Consider the following 24,521-nt stretch of genomic DNA (forward strand, 5'->3'; position numbering starts at 1 on the left):
GGCTGTGCAAAGAAACATATTAAGAAATTATTCTATCTTGAGTCCAAAATAGAGGTTAGCCTTAAAAGCTCTGAACAAAATAATCATGATCTCAGTTGTGCTGCAGATTGTTAATCTCTGTTTTCTTGGATATACTGCAGCTCATATAGTTGTGGTAAGGTTAGGACATGAGTTTAAATTCAAGGCTACAAAAGGCTGTCTAAAATCAGACACTAAGTTAATGTAGAATATTATATCCCGCTGACTACAGTACTGTATGTTGAATTTAAAAAGAACACGCCTTTTGGGTATGCCCTATGTAGGTATATTTCTTATACAGTTGCTTCCACATCTGCCATATTATAAGAGTAGATGCCTGGTGTGCCCATAATCAAAGTGGCTGAAAACACCTCCCACTTTCAAAGCTTACAGATGGCAGGCACTGACTTTCCCCAAACGCTCCTATGTACACATATACAAGGACACAGCCACAATTACATACATTTCCAACATATTATCAGATTAGGGAAAGGCAGTGTATTCCAGCCATTCACATCCTCAGGGTGGAGCAATATCCTTAAAATCCACACTGGATGTGAGTGCGTAGTTTCTTGTATTCTACAGACCAGATATGCCACATGCTGATCGAATTTTTCTTGTCATTTGGCTTACAGTTGGTGAGGGCCACCTTACAGAAATTATTGTGCAATGTATCATTTTCCCCTGGGTTCAGTAGAACAGGCAAGATTGCTTTCTCACATAAAGCTGAAATTTTCCTACTAGTTCAGCTTTTATGTAGCACTACTTGAAAATAAAAAGTCATATCTAGGTTTTTTGCGGCATTACATCCACCCTGTCAGAGCTATCTCCTTTTCTCCACTCTGGTTTTTAGATTTGTTCCTGACTGATACAGCAGTTTCATGGGCTATCACAACAATAATAAATCCTCCTCGTCATTACTCATATTTTTGTTGAGCCAGCTGACAAAATAAATGATGTGGACAGCTGTTCTGGGCTAAATATTCACTGTAGATGGACAACATTGGAACTATCACCAAGCTTTGCAAGAGGTGAATACTGTGGGTTGACACTTATTTCCACAACAGGACAAGTGCACCAACAGTGTGGTGAATCTAGCTTGCAATAACCATAGTCTGGCAAGATGTAAGCAATTTTGAATATCACCAGATAGTAAAACAATCATCTGTTTGCTGCATGTGGTACCCATCTCAGTGACCTTTTGACATGCCTGTGTGTGTAGGTTACAATTATAATTAAGCAGGATTAGAGATTAGTTGTGAGAAAATAAATAACTGTGTTGAAGTAAATTCTAGCACTTGTATTAAGAAGACATACCTCTTCTCACAACCCACCAGGAGATGCTGGCATGACACCTTCATATTACTGACATTAATATCGCCTACAAATGAAATGGCTGGCAAAATTTTAGGACAATATTAGCAATGCTTCTTGCAAAGAGGATCTTGGCAAATCAAAACAAAATCTATTGTTATCATTGAGTAACTGCCCTAAGAATTCATACAGCTAATGTCTGATCTCAGTCCTCACTTATCCCTCACACACAGCAAATAATACAGGTTGCCCATCCAGTTGTCCTTACCCCCATTGGCAACCAGTCAGATACTGTGCCCTGACAGCATGGGAGTATTGAAACATTTACAAAGTGACTCATGTGAAATACAGTGATCTTCTACAAATAAAAAGTTTCATTTACTCCACATGTGGTATCAAAACATGAATGTTCCATTGCAGTATAATAGATATTAAACCAATGATAAGCTTTTGTGTTATTACTACAAGGCATTAGGGACATGACAATTTGAAGGTTTTCATCTACATCTACATCTACATTGATACTCCGCAAGCCACCCAACGGTATGTGGCGGAGGGCACTTTACGTGCCACTGTCATTACCTCCCTTTCCTGTTCCAGTCGCGTATGGTTCGCGGGAAGAACGACTGTCTGAAAGCCTCCGTGCGCGCTCTAATCTCTCTAATTTTACATTCGTGATCTCCTCGGGAGGTATAAGTAGGGGTAAGCAATATATTCGATACCTCATCCAGAAACGCACCCTCTCGAAACCTGGCGAGCAAGCTACACCGCGATGCAGAGCGCCTCTCTTGCAGAGTCTGCCACTTGAGTTTATTAAACATCTCCGTAACGCTATCACGGTTACCAAATAACCCGGTGACGAAACGCGCCACTCTTCTTTGGATCTTCTCTATCTCCTCCGTCAACCCGACCTGGTACGGATCCCACACTGATGAGCAATACTCAAGTATAGGTCGAACGAGTGTTTTGTAAGCCACCTCCTTTGTTGATGGACTACATTTTCTAAGCACTCTCCCAATGAATCTCAACCTGGTACCCGCCTTACCAACAATTAATTTTATATGATCATTCCACTTCAAATCGTTCCGCACGCATACTCCCAGATATTTTACAGACGTAACAGCTACCAGTGTTTGTTCCGCTATCATATAATCATACAATAAAGGATCCTTCTTTCTATGTATTCGCAATACATTACATTTGTCTATGTTAAGGGTCAGTTGCCACTCCCTGCACCAAGTGCCTATCCGCTGCAGATCTTCCTGCATTTCGCTACAATTTTCTAATGCTGCAACTTCTCTGTATACTACAGCATCATCCGCGAAAAGCCGCATGGAACTTCCGACACTATCTACTAAGTCATTTATATATATTGTAAAATGCAATGGTCCCATAACACTCCCCTATGGCACGTCTCTCCATTGATAACAACATGCTGTGTTCTGTTTGCTAAAAACTCTTCAATCCAGCCACACAGCTGGTCTAATATTCCGTAGGCTCTTACTTTGTTTATCAGTCGACAGTGCGGAACTGTATCGAACGCCTTCCGGAAGTCAAGAAAAATAGCATCTACCTGGGAGCCTGTATCTAATATTTTCTGGGTCTCATGAACAAATAAGGCGAGTTGGGTCTCACACGATCGCTGTTTCCGGAATCCATGTTGATTCCTACATAGTAGATTCTGGGTTTCCAGAAATGACATGATACGCGAGCAAAAAACATGTTCTAAAATTCTACAAGAGATCGACGTAAGAGATATAGGTCTATAGTTTTGCGCATCTGCTCGACGACCCTTCTTGAAGACTGGGACTATCTGTGCTCTTTTCCAATCATTTGGAACCCTCCGTTCCTCTAGAGACTTGCGGTACACGGCTGTTAGAATGGGGGCAAGTTCTTTCGCGTACTCTGCGTAGAATCGAATTGGCATCCCGTCAGGTCCAGTGGACTTTCCTCTATTGAGTGATTCCAGTTGCTTTTCTATTCCTTGGACACTTATTTCGATGTCAGCCATTTTTTCGTTTGTGCGAGGACTTAGAGAAGGAACTGCAGTGCGGTCTTCCTCTGTGAAACAGCTTTGGAAAAAGATGTTTAGCATTTCAGCTTTACGCGTGTCATCCTCTATTTCAATGCCATCATCATCCCGTAGTGTCTGGATATGCTGTTTCGAGCCACTTACTGATTTAACGTAAGACCAGAACTTCCTAGGATTTTCTGTCAAGTCGGTACATAGAATTTTACTTTCGAATTCAATGAACGCTTCACGCATAGCCCTCCTTACGCTAACTTTGACATCGTTTAGCTTCTGTTTGTATGAGAGGTTTTGGCTGCGTTTAAACTTGCAGTGAAGCTCTCTTTGCTTTCGCAGTAGTTGCCTAACTGTGTTGTACCACGGTGGGTTTTTCCCGTCCCTCACAGTTTTACTCAGCACGTACCTATCTAAAACGCATTTTACGATTGCCTTGAACTTTTTCCATAAACACTCAACATTGTCAGTGTCGGAACAGAAATTTTCGTTTTGATCTGTTAGGTAGTCTGAAATCTGCCTTCTATTACTCTTGCTAAACAGATAAACCTTCCTCCCTTTTTTTATATTCCTATTAACTTCCATATTCAGGGATGCTGCAACGGCCTTATGATCACTGATTCCCTGTTCTGTACATACAGAGTCGAAAAGTTCGGGTCTGTTTGTTATCAGTAGGTCCAAGATGTTATCTCCACGAGTCGGTTCTCTGTTTAATTGCTCGAGGTAATTTTCGGATAGTGCACTCAGTATAATGTCACTCGATGCTCTGTCCCTACCACCCGTCCTAAACATCTGAGTGTCCCAGTCTATATCTGCTAAATTGAAATCTCCACCTAAGACTATAACATGCTGAGAAAATTTATGTGAAATGTACTCCAAATTTTCTCTCAGTTGTTCTGCCACTAATGCTGCTGAGTCGGGAGGTCGGTAAAAGGAGCCAATTATTAACCTAGTTCGGTTGTTTAGTGTAACCTCCACCCATAATAATTCACAGGAACTATCCACTTCTATTTCACTACAGGATAAACTACTACTAACAGCGATGAACACTCCACCACCGGTTGCATGCAATCTATCCTTTCTAAACACCGTCTGTACCTTTGTAAAAATTTCGGCAGAATTTATCTCTGGCTTAAGCCAGCTTTCTGTACCTATAACGATTTCAGCTTCGGTGCTTTCTATCAGCGCTTGAAGTTCCGGTACTTTACCAACGCAGCTTCGACAGTTGACAATTGCAATACCGATTGCTGCTTGGTCCCCGCATGTCCTGACTTTGCCCCGCACCCGTTGAGGCTGTTGCCCTTTCTGTACTTGCCCAAGGCCATCTAACCTAAAAAACCGCCCAGCCCACGCCACACAACCCCTGCTACCCGTGTAGCCGCTTGTTGCGTGTAGTGGACTCCTGACCTATCCAGCGGAACCCGAAACCCCACCACCCTATGGCGCAAGTCGAGGAATCTGCAGCCCACACGGTCGCAGAACCGTCTTAGCCTCTGATTCAGACCCTCCACTCGGCTCTGTACCAAAGGTCCGCAGTCAGTCCTGTCGACGATGCTGCAGATGGTGAGCTCTGCTTTCATCCTGCTAGCGAGACTGGCAGTCTTCACCAAATCAGATAGCCGTCGGAAGCCAGAGAGGATTTCCTCCGATCCATAGCGACACACATCATTGGTGCCGACATGAGCGACCACCAGCAGATGGGTGCACCCTGTACCCTTCATGGCATCCGGAAGGACCCTTTCCACATCTGGAATGACTCCCCCCGGTATGCACACGGAGTGCACATTGGTTTTCTTCCCCTCTCTTGCTGCCATTTCCCTAAGGGGGCCCATTACGCGCCTGACGTTGGAGCTCCCAACTACCAGTAAGCCCACCCTCTGCAACTGCCCGGATCTTGCAGACTGAGGGGCAACCTCTGGAACAGGACAAGCAGCCATGTCAGGCCGAAGATCAGTATCAGCCTGAGACAGAGCCTGAAACCGGTTCGTCAGACAAACTGGAGAGGCTTTCCGTTGAGCCCTCCAGAATGTCTTTCGCCCCCTGCCACACCTTGAAACGACCTCCCACTCCACCACAGGTGAGGGATCAGCCTCAATGCGGGCAGTATCCCGGGCAACCACAGTCGTAGTCCGATCAGGGGATGCGTGGGACGAGCTGGTCGTCCCCGACAAACCCCCATCCGGACCCCCACTGTGGAACTTTGTGGTTTCATCACAAAACCATCAATGTTTGCATCACATGTGATTCATGGGAAATAGGGTATTTGTACCTGATGCTCTGAAAGTGCCAAGTCTCATTATTTGGACAGTTATTATCTTGTATGTCTTTTCTCCAGTGAGTATGGTGGTGGTTTAGGTTTCAAGTATTTTCTATCTTGTTCTTTTGGGATAGAGTAGAACATCAAGTAACACCCCCATCAGTTGCCACAACCCTCAAGCCATCATCAAATGTGTTCTTGAAGACATTGCTAGTGAAAGTTACAACACTGAATATACCAAGATGTCCCATTGGAAAAACCTTCCCATAAAAGTGAATGACACAGCAAATATCCTAGTCTATTGCTGGACAGTCATGGTTCAAGCTGGTAGAATTGTTGCGACACTTATGTTCCTGATTCATATGCAGCTTTCTGATATTTCTCATGGAGTTCTTGTGCTTTAAATGATACAGTGAAATCCCACAACAAAGCTTGTGATATTTGGGACTTATGGCATCATGTCAAGACTGATTACATGAGCAGTAACATGCTGTTAACCCTTATGAACTTCAGTTTAATATTAAATCTCTTAACTGCATCTTACCATTTTAGTTATTCATAATTTTCCTCAAGCATGTGTTGCCTCATTTCTACCAGCCCTTCTTAGTTGCTGTGTAACGTGTGACTCACCTCAGAACATTTCTAAAGGGTGTGTGATGCATATCAAATTGGTCTAACCAGGGATATTAATCTTATACTTCACATTGCTTGCAAGGAACAGATGTAGATCTAGACATAGCCGTCACACTCATCTGTGAGCATTTACTAGGTGAAAAATGGTAAATGTTTACCATGGATATACACAGTAAATGCAGAATTGAATTATTTCCTAAAATGATTTTGCAACCTCATGAGTCCAGCCTTCCTATACAACAGGTCAAGTGGCTACTACAGTTCAAACACCAAAAAAGCATAGCCACAATTTGGGATGAGAACATTTTGTGCCAGGAAAAAAGAGCTTTACTGAGCACAAAGGAAGATCTGATAGTGCACTACAGACAGTATAGCAGAATATTTCACTATCACAGTTTGTTGCCTTCTGAAGTAGGTAGAGCTCTCTCTACCTTGCACAAGATACTTAAGACCAAGTGGTTATTCTTCCCTTGCTCTTACCTCCACTCAGTATCATGGTTTTTTGGAGAATAAGAATATTAGGAAAATTATTAACACAATTGATAACATTTGTCCTGTAATTTCACTCTAATTCTGTGGTGACAGTACTTTCCTTCTATGATCTAAGCACAACTGATCAGTATTCATTTTACTGTCATTGCCAGATAAATCACCGTCAGTTTTGCTCCCAAATCAGCCAAGTTTGCAATGTGTGCATTAAGTCCTTTTGGGGAATTGTACTATGTTACTTTTCTCCAAATTCAGACATTGGTAATTCTAGGCATCCTTGGTTAGTAGCTTCTCAAGTCACAAAAGATGACACACCAGTTGAGTCTTCATGGCCTTACTAAAGCTGACTACAACTGCTTTATGAAATTTAAGATCATGATGGTGGCCTGTAAACTGTCAATACAACAAGCTTATGTTTCCCAATCCACATTGCTGACACAGTATTCTAAGAGCTGTTCACCCCAACATTCATTAATCTGAAGGGGCTTAAACTTGACTCCAGTTTTTGGGTATATAACCACTCACCCTATCCTCTTACTCATTCTACATGGTACGACATTAGCTTGTACTCATCACACTGAATTTCTATGACTTCCATGCCATATTCAATTAGAATAGTTAGCACTATACAGCTGCTGACCCTTCACCTGCACATTAGTTTGCTTCTTTTTAATAAAATAAGTACACTGTTTTTATTAGGGAACCAATACACAAACCAGCTGTTTTATAGAATGTGTTACTAACCCTACTTCTTTGTAATATTTTTACTTATCAATAATAATGAACAATCAATCATGCTGAACATGAACTCACTTAAGGTGAACACTTTGTTAACACGAGCAAAATATCTGTACTGGCAGTGATTTACATGATATTATACAATGTTTTAATGGTTAACAAATTCCAGTCAGCATGAATTCCAAACTGTTTTTTAGTCTGTTGGATCATTACATTTTTCATTAAACCTGAATTGTCAACGTTTTTCCTCTTTTCCTAATGTTTCTCCAGCTGACTTATACGCATATCATTGCTCAACAATCGCCATCAACAAGGAAAACAATTGTGACACCAACAGTGTGGAAAACTAGATTCCATCAACAAGTGCAATTCCATGGTGAGATGTGCTATTATATTCTTTAAATAGAGCCAGTAGTAGTAACATTGAGTTCCAAGTAGTGAAAGGGTTGTCATGCAATAGGAAACACAAAGCATAGGTCAGCAAGCGAAACTAAATATTCTGCAGGAAGCAGAACATGGTGTATTGAAAAACAGCACAACTGGCAGAAAGCTTAGACTAAGAAAATTTAGATTATCCACACTATTTAAATGAAAAGTTCTTAATTCTGCTGCACTGGGTTCCAGGTGCAAGTCAAAGTGATTTCACAGTGTTATGCATCAAGATGCTGAACATTTACTTTTGCAATGGTTCAAGCTATATGTGCACTTATAATGTATCTTTAAGTGGAACTATAATTCAAACAACAACAAATGAGACTGCAGAAAAAAATTTTGACATTCAAAACAGACATCAGGTGTTTTGCTTGTTGACTGTGTAAGTTCCAAAATAAAAGCCTAATTTCATGATCAGTGATTGAAAATGAAATGAATAAAGTTGATGAAGAAAGGGCAAGCATTGGTTGCATGAATCTGACCAAGTGAGAGAAAAAGTTTGCTATATATTACGCCAGCAATGCAGGCAAAATTAGGATTTCTTTACAACTTCTGCCAAGTCAAACCCACAAAATAAAGGATGACATGTGGCATGGTGGGGCCAGCAGTAAACCATGTTTTTAACTTTTGTACTTGTCTGTAATTCATACAACATAGATGAACAACAATCTTGGGTGATCAGTAAATCTGAGAAACTGATATGTTTTAAGAACATGAAATTAATGCATTACCTTGCATCTACTCTCATTATTGGAAAGCTTGGATTGACAGTGAATGATAAATGGCTTTTTTGTTTTAATATTAACTAATGTAAATGTTCACTTTTTACTACCAAATATGATAAGTTGCCTTCTGCCTTTGAATCAAGGGATTACTGCTGCTATGAAGAAATTGTATCACAAGCCATTTGTGCTATCCTTATTGCTGAAAACGAGATGGAAGCATTGGATGCAATACAAGCTGGGGATCAGTTCCATCAGTTCCCTCATAACATTTACAGAACTGTTTTAGCAATGCCTGGAGACATTATGTTGGCAACTTAGATGGTGACGACAATGTCACGTCACCTGACAATGGAAAATTTTGCAAGACATTTAAAGTCCTGAACCTGGTGTACAAACATTCCTGTCTGAAATGCAAAATACATCAGAAGAATGTGAGGACGACAAGACCATTTTGCCTACCCACCATGAAGTGTTAAATGCCTTGGACACTTTAGAAAGTTTTGCTGCAACATCTGAACAGATCATTAGTTATACAGATGTTCTTACAGCTGGCCATCTAGTTAGGAAGCGTTTTTGTTTCTTTCTGTGGCAGCACAATGTGTTGAATGTTTGCCATTAGAAAATTATCTGCTAGTGCAACTTTTCAGGCATTTTTGTTCCTCTCTGTGACAGCACAATATACTAGATTTGGAACATCATTTGAGTGTATAATTTTTCAGGTTACAGCACAGTATTTAATGTAAGGGCTTTAGTTTTCATTTTTGCTGTTTATGTTGTTATTGCAAACCAATGTTATAAATGGGACTGATGTACGTCATAATATCGTAAAGCTCCTTTTTAATCTTCTGCAATAATAGAATAGTGGATATAGTAGTGTTTTCTCTGATAATATGCATAATATTGCTGTAGTCTGTATATACTCTATGTATATACTGCAAATGGTTAATATATAGAAAAAATAGAACTCCAAAAAAAAGAACTTTTAAAAATAACTTCTGGTATTTTGGTCGCTAGAGGTTATTATTTTTCTTTCACATGGAGTAATTAAAAATTTATACTGCTCAAAAAATTCTGCAGTGAATAATAAGAAATATACCTTAAACTATCAGATGCATTTCTTATTGAGGCTGCCACCTGAAACAATACAAAGAATTACTGGTGATTTAAAATTGATGAAACAGTAAATAAATAAAATTGTATTAATACCCACTAACATCTCATTGTTCCAAACAATAGTTGGAAATATTATTATCAAAGAGACACAACATAACTGTATCAGTTATTGAAGAAAATTGTAAGTAAAAATTAACACTTCATTTCAGCACTTTGCTTTTAGCTTTGTAAATAATTATAAAGACACTGATTTATTTGAAAACAAATTTCCTGCTTGATACTTCAAACTTAAAAGCGTGGAACATCATTCACCTGCCATGCACATACAGTAAGGTGAGGTACCAGAGAAAAATGTAAAAAATCGGCCAATTTTTATTGATGAAACAGGTAAAGAAAAGGAAAAAAGTTGTATCTGAACTGCTATTGAACGTATTTTTTTCACAACTGTAGCATTAAATATTATGCCATACTCTTGAGATAGCTCACTGCATGGAACATCATCAAAGTTGTTAAATGTCACATCAGTTTCATCCACAGAGGAAATTATGGAGTACAGCATGACATGAAAGTTATACAAATTATTACATGAAGTGCTGTTATTTTATAGGCATATAAATGACAAAGATTCGTGTATTATCATAAATAGGAAATAAACAACATGGTTAACATGAGGACAGTGTCCTCTTCAAATGATTGAATGTGCTTTCATACATACAATGAATACATATGAAGAATCAATGAGCATGTGGACAACTACAATAGCAGTAAAATAAGTGTTACTCGAGTCTAGCAGAAGACATTAAGATCAACGATAATCTAAAGATTCAGTCATCAAACCCAGAGATGATCACCTAATGAGAAACATGTCAGATTAAACAAACTATTTCACATTAACGGTAAAGACTGAGTCATCTCTAACAGCAAGGTGAATTAAGATAACTAAATCAGTTAATTTTTTTCAAAAATAGCAACTGCAATGAAAATGAGTAATAACAAAGATAAGGGTACTGACAGTCAGATACCTCTAATCTCCTCACACTGATAATTACGGGAGATGTTTCCAGATTGCATCGTCATTGTCATCGTCCCACACATTAACTTACAAGATATAGTGTCTAAATTTAAAATTTTCTTCTTACTCCTATATCCTTCCCAATTTCTTTACATACACAATGTGATCAGATGTATCCAAACACCCCCAAAAACATAGGTTTTTCATGTTAGGTGCATTGTGCTGCTACCTACTGGCAGGTACTCCATATCAGCGAACTCAGTAGTCATTAGACATCATGAGAGATCAGAATGGGGCACTCCGCAGAACCCATGCGCTTCGAACTTGGTCAGGTGACTGGGTATCACTTGTGTTGTATGTCTCTATGCCAGATTTCCACACTCCTAAACGTACCTGGGTCCACTGTTTCTGATGTGATAGTGAAGTGGAAACGTGAAGGGACACATACATCTGATGTAAGGAGCGAAAACATTGGACGATTGAACAGTGTAAAATCGTTGTGTGGAGTGAAGAATCAAGGTACACAATGTGGTAACCTGATGGGTGTGTGTGTGTGTGTGTATGGCAAATACCTGGTGAACATCATCTGCCAGTGTGTGTAGTGCCAACAGTAAAATTCGGAGGTGGTTCTGGTGTTATGGTGTCATAATGTTTTTCATGGAGGGGGCTTGCATCCGTTGTTTTGCATGGCGCAATCACAGCACAGGCCTACATTGCTTCCCACTGTTTAAGAGCAATTTGGGGATGGCAATTGCAGCTTTCAACACGATCGGACACACCTGTTCATAATGCATGGCCTGTGGCGGAGTGGCTACACGACCATAACAAACGTGTAATGGACTGGCCTGCATAGAGACATGATGTGAATCCTTTAGAATACCTTTGGGATGTTTTGGAATGCTGACTTCATGCCAGGCATCACCGACCGACATCGATTACTCTCCTCAGTGCAAACACCTGTTGAGAATGGGTTGCCATTCCCCAAGAAACATTCCAGCACCTGATTGAACATATGCTTGCGATAATGAAACCTGTCACCATGAATAAGGATGGGCCAACACCATATTGAATACCAGCATTACTGATGGAGGGCGCCACGAATTTTTATGCCATTTTTCAGGCAGCTGTCTGGATACTTTTGATCGCATAGTGTATGTCCTCCGTGGTCTCTCTTGTGGTCTTCCAAATATTTATATCCATTTCTGTTTTCCATGTGTTGCTGTTTAAGTATGTTTCATGGTCTTTCTAGACTCTTTTTCGATTTATTATGTTATCTTGTGAGAGTCCAACTTCTTCTGTACCTATGATCCATTTTGAATTGCTTTTGCTAGTGCTTGCTACCTCAAAGATCTGCCTTGTGAGCCTGTCGACGGTCATCCTGTGATGCATCCACAGAATTTTATCCCTTTTTATCTATAGGTGTCCGTTATTGTTTCTGTCTATCTATAGACCTCTCTAAAGGGCCTCTTTATCCAAATTCGTTCACAGAAAACTGGTCCAAATATTTTCCTGAGAATTTTTCTTTCCTGCTTCTCAGTCAGTCATTTTTGTTTGACCATGAATCACAGTATTTTCTACAGTAAAGAGTTATTCCAGCAGTAGTTTTGCATTGACTAAAATAGATTTTTTGTTATGACAACTCCACATCAGTTGATAAACTATTGAGCAAGAAACTCCTGAAGTTACGTTTGACAATAGGGAAGGATCTCACTTTTGAAAGACTAAAGATTTTGTAACAGAAAGTCACCTATGTGAGTACTCTACAAACGTCCTGAAGTAGCCACGTTTGGCTGCTTTTAAATTGCTCTTTGAACTGACACGTGAGCATATAATGATGCTCCACCCAGATCTTCCTCTTTTCCCAGAATTCTTAGCTGGTGAAGGCTTCCTAAATTTCCTTTCCACGGGACTCACTATATCTGAAAACTATCTTGTACATTTATAAATCCTTTTTATACCTGCCACTATTATTGTTGTCATTACTACTGTTACCCCCCACCACCATTAGTGGCAGCAGCTGTAATTCTACTAGTACTGTCATCATTAACTTTATTAGTTCGTAGTCAGTATTACTTACTCACATTGCCACTTAGGACACTCAAATCATTTTAATACTATTTGTCACATTATAGCTGTTGCTTCTTATGTAACTATGATGTATGTGTGAAACCCTGGTCCAGTGCAGAACAGAACCTGATGGCCCTCGTCGGACTAGCATAATAAATAAATGCTGATTGGATTATCTCTCCTGCATATTTAATGTATATATCTTGTGACACTTCCTCATACCAAGTTATAGTGGAGAGATTATCTGCAGGCTTCCCGTCAATTACTGAGTTTCCTCACAGATGATTTGTAGACCAGTTTTCTGTGACATTTTATGAAGCTTCTCCAGGACAAGTTTGGCTTCTCTACAGTTTCTTAGAACTGTTAGTGTCTATAAGAGCCATACACCTCATGTTGGTTCTCTGCTCTTTTTTAATTTCAATTTGGATTCCCTCATCTCCTTCCCTATGTCTTCATAACTTTATTCAGAATTATTTTAAATTGGAGGGGATTGTGGATCTCTGGCTGCACACTGTTGTGCATTTCAAATGCTTCTGAAATTTCTCCAATCAATTTACCATTTGAAGTTGTACCCATTAATGTCTGTTGGATAACTGCCACTGTTTTCCTGTCAAATTTGAATTCCTTTGAAGTACTGAATCAAGATTTTTTTCTATTAAATCATAAGCCTTTCTGACACTTGTCATAAGTTGTCACAGCATTTACACATCATCATCTTTGCAAAATTGACTTTGGTTCCCATATCTGTTCTCTACACGATTACCCTTTGCAAAATCGTGCCTTATACTCAACTATTAATGGGCCTACATGTTCATCCAGTTGACTTCACAGGGCTTTTTGAAGAATTTTGGACATAACAGGATGCAGTGAAATTCCCTGCAATTATTCAGATTGGTTTTATGTCATTTTTATGAAGAGGAACAATTGATGCACATTTCCACTCTTCAGTAATTTTTTTTCAATTTTACAAATGTTTAACATAATTCTGTCAGTTGTTTGTGTCAGATTACTGTTGTTCAGTATCCGTATCTGCATACTTCTGCTATAAGTTTCTGTTTCCGCTGATGACTTGTCATTTTCCAAAGTACTGATTTCCTTCAGTTCCTCAACTGATGATTTTTAATCTGAATTGTTTCGCCTCCAAAATCTAGTTCTTTCAGAGGCACACAGTCAAGAACTGAGTGAAAGTCATAGACTAAAATTGTTATTTTTATGTAGGTTTTGAGTGACCAGTTTACATTCTTTTTTATAGCCTTGAACATTATTTTCTATACTTTCAAGAATTCCTGCCATTTTCTAGGGTTTGTTACTATTTAATATTTTCAATGCTAGTTCCTCACATCTACTAGACCGTGATCATAGACAATGTTCCACTACCTGTGTTTTCTCCTCTTTTGTGGTTAGCATAATCTCATAATGGTTTTCAGTATGTCTGCAAGTTTCTTACAATTTATGGTGTATCAATAATTTGTTGAAAAATTTGTTACTCATAATACGAGTGTTAATGGATTAATGATGACTGGTTTATTCATATGTGTTTTATTTTCCGACAGGTTGAAATCTAATCTTTATATGCGGGAGACGTTGAAATGTCTAAAAAATTCCTTTCTTGTTCTTACACTGCGTATTTTTATATCCTTATTGGCTATAACAACAGAGTCTATCTGAAACACACACACAAAGCGGAGTTCAGAAAATTCCATTTTTGTAGCTTCTTCGCAGGTTTAAATTATGTGGTAGTGATTTTGATCTCATTTTCCCAGCTTTATCTCACGATTTTTATATATTCTCTTTTGAACTCCTGTTTTCCAAATTTTTTTTGTTGGAACATACGCATGCTTGACAATGTGACATCCCACCAGTCAGACACTGAAGCAATTCTGTGGCATGCTTTTAGATTTGCTACCATTAGCTTTGATTAGCACACAAATGTTATGGATATGGTTCAGCAACTCAGACAGGAATCCTTGGAGGGACGATGATGATCTTTTCGAGAGTCAATGTTGAGAAAATTTAAGGAACTGGCATTTGAGGCTCACTGCTGATGTAACTGTTGATCAGCGTGTATTGTAAGGAAACATAATAAAACATTGTTGGTCTAATTTGTATACTAATATTTGCCTATAATATAATGCATCACACTTTGTGTATCCTCCATAACTGTCAGAGACATACTGAGTTTTATTTTTCTATGTTTACTGTTTTTTCATCTAATGTCTTTTGTTAATTTTGAAATCACCTGTTTGTGTATACTGAAATAGAAAACGTTTAATAGGATTTAGTGATGGTAATATTCCAGAAGACAGAGTTTAGGTGTGTACCAATAAATAGTGAGTTTTGTCATAACAATGGGAGGAGATCAATTATGTAAGGTTGCTGTTGGGCAGTATACAGTCATGGATCGTGAACTTGTAAACATAGTCAAATACTTTTTTCAGGTGTGCTGTGGATTTTAAAGATAGTGGACAAAATGGAACTAAAATTTATGCATTCCAGATTGATTTTCCACACAATAGCATGAAGGCAGCAACTTGGAAATGATGCAGAGGCACATTTACTAATGGAAAATTTTGTGAAGCACAATGCCAACAACTAAGTTAATAGTCCAAGGTGTCGATCTACCTCTTATTGTGAACTGATGTAATGTGGGAAAATATCAGAGCAGTGACAGTACAGGAAAACTTCTGCTAAATGAACTGATTTCAATATTGAACACATTCTCCAAAGTGAATACCATATGCAAAAACTACTATGCCTGTGCCCCATAGAAAATTGTTATTACACCATGCATATACAATGGAATGAAGCCAAACAAACAAATGCTTAATTTGGGAAGAGAAAATGTGATGCAGGAACCAGTTATGCCAGGTTCACTCTTTTTTATACAGGATGTTACAAAAAGGTACGGCCAAACTTTCAGGAAACATTCCTCACACACACAAAGAAAGAAAATATGTTATGTGGACATGTGTCTGGAAACGCTTACTTTCCATGTTACAGCTCATTTTATTACTTCTCTTCAAATCACATTAATCAGGGAATGGAAACACACAGCAACAGAACGTACCAGCATGACTTCAAACACTCTGTTACAGGAAATGTTCAAAATGTCCTCCGTTAGCGAGGATACATGCACCCACCCTTCCTGACACGTTGATGCAGCCCTGGAGAACGGCGTATTGTATCACAGCCGTCCACAATACGAGCACAAAGAGTCTCTACATTTGGTACTGGGGTTGCGTAGACAAGAGCTTTCAAATGCCCCACTCGCATCCGGGAGGATGACGGTTCAATCCCGTCTCCAGCCATCCTGATTTAGGTTTTCCGTGACTTTCCTAAATCGTTTCAGGCAAATGCCAGGATGGTTCCTTTGAAAGGGCACGGCCGATTTCCTTCCCCATCCTTCCCTAACCCGAGCTTGCGCTTCATCTCTAATGACCTCGTTGTCGACGGGATGTTAAACAACACTAACCCCCCTTCAAATGCCCCCATAAATGAAAGTCAAGAGGGTTGAGGTCAGGAGAGCCTGGAGGCCATGGAATTGGTCCGCCTCTACCAATCCATCAGTCACCAAATCTGTTGTTGAGAAGCGTACTAACAATTCGACTGAAATGTGCAGGAGCTCCATCGTGCATGAACCACATGTTGTGTCGTACTTGTAAAGGCACATGTTCTAGCAGCACAGGTAGAGTATCCCATATGAAATCATGATAATGTGCTTCATTGAGCGTAGGAAGAAGAACATGGGGCCCAATCAAGACATCATGAACAATGCCTGCCCAAACGTTCACAGAAAATCTGTGTTGATGACGTGATTGCACAATTGCGTGCGGATTCTCGCCAGCCCACACATGTTGATTGTGAAAATTTACAATTTGATCACGTTGCAATGAAGCCTCATCCGTAAAGAGAACATTTGCACTGAAATAAGGATTGACACATTGTTGGATGAACCATTCGGAGAACTGTACCCGTGGAGGCCAATCAGCTGCTGATAGCGCATGCACACACTGTACATGGTATGGAAACAACTGGTTCTCCCGTAGCACTCTCCATAACTGACGAAACTAAAATGAGCTCAAACATGGAAATTAAGCATTTCCGGACACATGTTCACATAACATCTATTCGTTATTTGTGCGTGAGGAATGTTTCCTGAAAGTTTGGCTGTACCTTTTTGTAACACCCTGTGTACCATATCCGCTGTCCCTAGCATTTTTCCTTGAGTGGTATGCTTGCACAATCAACAGGCATCAATGTGCATGAGGGTCATTTACAGACAACAAAAGAAGACGAGAAATTGGGGCTTTTATGGAGGCAACAGACAGTTGCTTTTCCCTCACACTGCTTGCAAGCAAAAAAGAAAAGGAAATGACTAATAGTCGTGGAACATACCCACCGCCATGTACCATACAGTGTCTTGCATAGTATGTCTTCGGATTTACGTTTTTCAGTTTAAATGGTTCAAATGGCTCTAAGCACTATGCGTACGTTTTTCAGTCCTCTACCTTACATTCCCAAATGTTTGTTAGGTTTTATTCCTGTGAGAAGTTTATGAATCTAACCATCCACTTTCTCTTATGCAAGGTGGACAAAATTAATACAACAACATTTTATTTTACTGGATTAAGTTTTATGCTTCATACAAGGAGACCTTATCAAAGCTGTAAGTTGTGCCAAGAAGATAATTTATTTGGACCTGCTATGACTTCTATGGTGAGGTAATACATGGATATATCTGCATACGTCCAAGAGTTTTTCTGTGACTGACAAATCTGTGAGTAATTCAACATATACCATTGAGGTAGCCATACTGTAACTATTCTGAGATCAATCTGTCAACGGTGATCTGTCACATAAAAATAGTATCACACTTCGTACCTTTGGCAACTTTGAAAATTTCTAGTTCAAACTGACAAATATCAATGATTCACTGGAAAGATAAACCATGTCCAATGTATTCTGCAATCCGTTAATCATACGTTACTGGAGAGAGGAATATTTTTCAAATGATCTACACTCTCATGGTTTAAACTCATACGAACTGTTTAACATCCAGAAGGGTCACAGATAGTATGGTTAAACATATTGTTACACATTCCGTTTGGATTCTATTCAGAACAATAAGCAAAGAACAGTTGCTAATCCACATCAAGTGGAATATCACAAGAGTACTGTAAAGTTATTCATTGCACTTAGGTCAAGAAAACTCACAATCTGTGCCTGTTCCACAGTAATGCATTTCTTACATCAATTACACAAATACATTTTTATCACTCTACATGCAATAAATCAGAGATGGGAGTGCTTACAGTGTTCTCAGTTCCACCCACCTCCAAATTTAGTTCAGGATCCTCCTTGATAAAATCATTTGGCCGAGAGATTACCAAATTATCTTCAAGACACTGAAAGAGAGAAAATCTCAGTTAAAACTACTTGTACCCTTCTGTACTTATGACATGGCTCCCAATATTTCTTTTTTTATGAATATAGCAGTTATTCTGCCAACATATATCACCATAATTTCACACTGTGCTATACTGCACTAATTTTACACATAATAAGTCAGTACATAGCGTACTTCATCGTGCTTACTGACCCTTATCCTTCATTTGGGAAGCTCACACTTTGCCCATAGCAAGAAAAAGAGAGAGTGTGCTTACTCCGTGTGCATTAATGTAGTTGGACAGGAGAGGTGGCGAGCCTGAGAACTACAATGAAATGAATACCCCTAGCTGCATACAGGCATTGATATAAATGAATGGGGACAGTTGAAAATAAGTGCCCCAACTGGGACTCGAACCTGGGATCTCCTGCATACATGGCAGATGCTGTATCCATTTGAGCCACTGAGAACACGGAGGATAGTGCAACTACAGGGACTTATCTACTTATCTCTGGCATGCCTACTGTGAGACCCACATTCCCAACTTATTGTCCCGCACTATACTCATAGTGCCCCTGCCCATTATACTCATTACTCGCAGCTTTTGCCGATTCCCCGTAAGAGTTCAGGCACTCTTGGTGCATCCGCATAGAAGAAGACGGTCAAATGGCCAGTGAGCCTTGAAGATGGTATCTGTTCTTTTGTAAATGTCCGGAACAAGAAGTACGATCGTCATATACCCAAGAACTACGAGTAGCACTATCACTTGAGACTCAAGTTGACACGTAACAATGTGTGATTTAATAAATGGTCTCTAGCAGGGAAATCATGCCTTTCTGGACATAGGACCTTTTCTGTATTGTATCCCCTCATCCATCAATCCCTGTAGTTTGTAAATGGTGGAAAAAACCCTCTATATGGTGGTGTTATTTTCAGATTATTAAATCAATACTCACTGCATGTATTATGTGAGGTAATGTGTACAATACAAGCCTGAAATTAGGGCCGAGAAGTACTTAGTTTGTAGATATGATAGTGTTGGTGGCAAAGGGACTGGATTGGTAAATGTGTCACCTTGTTGCTGTCTACCATTGAAAGCATGTTGTAAAGCTGTGTAATTATGTTGCTGTCACTTTGTGAATTAACAAGTCATCAGAAAGGTACTGCAGGTCTCTCACTATTAATTGAGTTAGTGATAGGATGCGTAAATCTTTTACGTTTAGGGGTAAGTGGAACTTATTGCAGTTGTGAAATGGGCTGCACTGAGTGGACCTATGTACCATACATCCATACTATATCTTCCAAGATGGGCGTGAGTATGTCTGATGGAATGGGACTGACCATATTCCATCTAGAACAGTAGTCTGTTGTAATGCATTGCTTGTCTTATGCTGAAATAACTTACGTTCTAGAACAGGTTACAAATCTCTGTTGCAGAGAAATGCAGTTTAAGACTCTGGGTCTCTTCAGATGTTGGTAAGCAAAAGCTGAAGAGGTGCATTTTGAAATCCCTGATGCCACGAAAAATATCCCAGAAAGGCATAGAAAAGAGAAAGAAATTGACATTATCACATATATATTGATGGAGTGTTACAATTTCGACAGGCTCTTCAGTGTGGGGGACACTCACAGCTCCTCTGTTGAAATACGTTTTACGAAATACCTCACCAAACAACTACAACAAAGTACTTCCTTAACAAACTGAAAATATCTCCACTGTACAAACATGACAGTGAAGTTATTTTGTCTACTCACACAGGCGAACTGGGCAATAAATGCTGGGGAGGTATAGTCTGCCTAAATTGAAAAGCAAGCAGCACTCATGGTGAAGGAATTTTCACCTCCCACAAGAAGGCTACAACTTCCATAAAGGATGACACAATCAATTTCCCCTCTAACAGCGTAGAACAGTCTGGAAAGATTTTCAGAGACTCTGTATGTGTTTCTTGTGTTAATGTCATTAGTAACTAATATCAGCTTTCCATTAAGTCTTGACGCATTCTGTGGAAAATAAATGGCCTCCAGGCATGTCTGCAGACTGTGGTAGTGAGCTCTTCATAGACACATTGTGGAAAGTTGTAATAACTTTGTGAGACACCGTTTGGTTGCTTCTTGTGACATAGTGGGGTAGATCGAATGGGGAATCACCACCTTTATCTTCAGTTTGCAGACCTGTGGTCATTAGACAAATTAACACAGCATTCCTTAACTTATCACCATAATTTACAGGTTTCCATACTGTTCTCACAATTTCTCGCTCTGTCACCACACCTGTTCAGTCCACGTATTGCATCCTCTATACCTTTTAAAGTTTTCTGTGAAATATTGTCATTACTGGCAATCTACAGCTTACAACAGTGGATATGAATGAGACCATGATTTGATGTTATTTCTTGTAACATTATCACTATTTTTATGGTGTTACACACACGTAATATTTATATAGTATTCTCTCATTTTTCCTTTTCCAACTTTTATATGGGACTAATCTGCTATTCCTATGAAAACTGACCATCTTTATTACAGATAATAGTGATGCAGATGGTGGTTTCCATTCATTATACCAATGGTGATAATGCATACATGAGGTGCAAACAATTATGAAGGAAGTATCTGGTTGATCTGCAACCTGTGCCCAGTGACTGAAGTTTCTCACTTCCAGGAGATGACTTGAGATTTTTGTAAGAACTGAAAAAGTTTTCCAATATTAAATATTTCCTATGCCATTCCTAACACATCCCATTGCTCTTCCCCTCATTAGTGTGGTGTTAAATTTTTTTTTTCAAATAACCAAGTGTTTCTTCCTCTCACATTATTTAATGGTCTCACTGTGTTAAAAATCCACACAAGATTCCTGTGCATAAAAAAAAAAAAAAAAAAAAATCAGCATTTTCCTATCTCATAAGGTATCAAATACATTCCTCTGTAGTTCTCTCATGCTCATATTATGCAGTGTTAAGGCATAAGAAGGGTCACCTGTACTGGATAGTGATGGCACAATTTAATTATTGTATAAAAGCAAGGAATACGAATTTGTTGCTTGCAGGTCATTTGTAATGCTGTTTATATTTTGTCACCCTATACCGGGAAAAGCTGCATGAATGGTCAGTCACATCTGGATAAGAGTTCAAAGTGGTGCAGAGATTGTCAACTTCCTGTAAATGATCAGAAAAGTGACCAAACTGCTGAGGTCATCAGTCTGTTCAGAAATGTAAAACTGCACTTATATAACACACTTTGGTTCACTGGTAAAATGCAACAAGTCCACAAAGGAGATTGCTTATAAAACAGTTGTACAATTCATACTGCAAGCCTGCTCAGGTGTGTGGCATCTGCACCACCTATGACTATCACATCTGAGCACCACAAATGTTCACAAGTTTGTTTGACCCATGTGACAGTGTCATGGAGATGCTAAGAAACGAGACACATCGATGTTTTTAAGACAGATGCCAACTATCCTATGAAAGCCTAGTTACAGAGATATAAGTACCAGCTGTAAGTGATGAACCTAAAAATGTACTACATCCTATTACGTATCACTTTCCCAGCGAACATAAAGACAAAATTTGACTAATTACAGCATGCACAAAGTCAAATGGCTCTGAACACTATGGGACTTAACTTCTGAGGTCATCACTCCCCTAGAACTTAGAACTACTTAAACCTAACTAACCTAAGGGCATCACACACATCCATGCCCGAGGAGGATTTGAACCTGCGACCGTAGCGGTCGCGCGGTTCCGGACTGTGGCGCCTAGAACCGCTCGGCCACCCAGGCCGGCTGCACAGAGTCAATTTCAAGGCCATTTTCCTGCACTCAGTTTGTGAACGGAATAGAAGAAGCCCTACTTACTGGTACAGTAGGAAGTACTATCTGCCGTATAAAATTCAGCAGATTCCAGAGTATAGATTTTTATGAGGATATGGATGTAAATGCTCTTCACTCTTTTTCCATTTTTCCTTCCATTCACCTATAATAATACAACACAACATCTCCACTGAGTTACACTACACTCCAAGTGCACTGAAAGGATGTTTGTTGTACTTGCATTCAGTAGACTACCCACCCCCTAAACCCTCTAGACTCAACCTATGCTAGTCCATATCCTCTACCCATATCCCGTTCCTTGCTCTCACTTCAACACACACACACACACACACACACACACACACACACACACACACACACACACACACACACACACACACACACACACACACACTTCCAGTCCCTTCAGAGCAGTGGCATGTGAAGAACTACATGACAGCCCCGGGGGCGCCGACACAACAGTCCAGGAGACACAACAGTCCAGGAGACACAACAGTCCAGGAGACACAACAGTCCAGGAGACACAACAGTCCAGGAGACACAACAGTCCAGGAGACACAACAGTCCAGGAGACACAACAGTCCAGGAGACACAACAGTCCAGGAGACACAACAGTCCAGGAGACACAACAGTCCAGGAGACACAACAGTCCAGGAGACACAACAGTCCAGGAGACACAACAGTCCAGGAGACACAACAGTCCAGGAGACACAACAGTCCAGGAGACACAACAGTCCAGGAGACACAACAGTCCAGGAGACACAACAGTCCAGGAGACACAACAGTCCAGGAGACACAACAGTCCAGGAGACACAACAGTCCAGGAGACACAACAGTCCAGGAGACACAACAGTCCAGGAGACACAACAGTCCAGGAGACACAACAGTCCAGGAGACACAACAGTCCAGGAGACACAACAGTCCAGGAGACACAACAGTCCAGGAGACACAACAGTCCAGGAGACACAACAGTCCAGGAGACACAACAGTCCAGGAGACACAACAGTCCAGGAGACACAACAGTCCAGGAGACACAACAGTCCAGGAGACACAACAGTCCAGGAGACACAACAGTCCAGGAGACACAACAGTCCAGGAGACACAACAGTCCAGGAGACACAACAGTCCAGGAGACACAACAGTCCAGGAGACACAACAGTCCAGGAGACACAACAGTCCAGGAGACACAACAGTCCAGGAGACACAACAGTCCAGGAGACACAACAGTCCAGGAGACACAACAGTCCAGGAGACACAACAGTCCAGGAGACACAACAGTCCAGGAGACACAACAGTCCAGGAGACACAACAGTCCAGGAGACACAACAGTCCAGGAGACACAACAGTCCAGGAGACACAACAGTCCAGGAGACACAACAGTCCAGGAGACACAACAGTCCAGGAGACACAACAGTCCAGGAGACACAACAGTCCAGGAGACACAACAGTCCAGGAGACACAACAGTCCAGGAGACACAACAGTCCAGGAGACACAACAGTCCAGGAGACACAACAGTCCAGGAGACACAACAGTCCAGGAGACACAACAGTCCAGGAGACACAACAGTCCAGGAGACACAACAGTCCAGGAGACACAACAGTCCAGGAGACACAACAGTCCAGGAGACACAACAGTCCAGGAGACACAACAGTCCAGGAGACACAACAGTCCAGGAGACACAACAGTCCAGGAGACACAACAGTCCAGGAGACACAACAGTCCAGGAGACACAACAGTCCAGGAGACTAATTTTGACACGACGCATATGGGAGCTATACACATGGGACCTCAGCACCAGGTGCTTGTAATTAAAGAGCAGCTACTTGCACAGGTTCAGTATGGAATTCGATCATCATACCCCAAAGCAAAACTTGGTAGCTGCATTAATGGGGGAACTGGATGACACTGGAAAAAGCCAGTTCCGACTTTGGACACCCCAGTGCAAAATTTGACACTGTACACTGTTTGTCTGACACTATGACATACATGCTGCCATTTGACAATCCATAACATGAGTGAACAGTGTGGCTATCAAGTGAGACCATGGGCTGTTAGTGAAACAGTTTTCTGTTAAGAGCAGGAATTACAGTGCTGCACTGACACAGTAAGGTCTGCGGAGAGGACCAATGTCATTAAACGGTTTAAAGGATATGATAATGAAATTATAAAACATAAGTGAGCTTGGTGCAGCATCTGGAAGAGGGAGGCACCCTATCTGGATGGAGTTGTTGACTGCTGTAACTGACCATGTGGCCATGTCCCAGATAGGGCTAACGTTCGTATTGTGTCATGAGAACTGTTCATTCCACAGTGTGGCGTGGAGTATCTGACTGACACTTTTATTGATCCCTGTATCATAATGTCATTTTTTTGTTTTTTGCTTTGTTTTGATTGGGTCAGTTTGGCTGGACCACCAGAAAGCCTATCATATGTGCTACTGCAGATAAGGTGAGTACACCGTTTGTTTGCAAAATGTATTTA

At 40.3% G+C, this 24,521-nt stretch overlaps 1 protein-coding gene across 1 annotated transcript; it reads left to right on the top strand.

The window, feature by feature from the left end:
* Window positions 1-22,471: 22,471 nt before the first annotated feature.
* LOC126442688 (mucin-3A-like) lies at window positions 22,472-23,848 on the top strand. The gene has a single exon (XM_050090741.1). The coding sequence runs from the start codon at window positions 22,472-22,474 to the stop codon at window positions 23,846-23,848; it is 1,377 nt and encodes a 458-aa protein (XP_049946698.1).
* The last annotated feature ends 673 nt before the right edge of the window (window positions 23,849-24,521 follow it).

The sequence above is a fragment of the Schistocerca serialis genome, unplaced genomic scaffold (assembly GCF_023864345.2).
Source record: "Schistocerca serialis cubense isolate TAMUIC-IGC-003099 unplaced genomic scaffold, iqSchSeri2.2 HiC_scaffold_1400, whole genome shotgun sequence".
Taxonomy (NCBI): Eukaryota; Metazoa; Arthropoda; class Insecta; order Orthoptera; family Acrididae; genus Schistocerca; species Schistocerca serialis.

What these genes read in the sequence shown, in the direction of transcription:
- LOC126442688 (XM_050090741.1), top strand. Translation starts at nt 22,472, where the DNA reads ATGACAGCCCCGGGGGCGCCGACACAACAGTCCAGGAGACACAACAGT.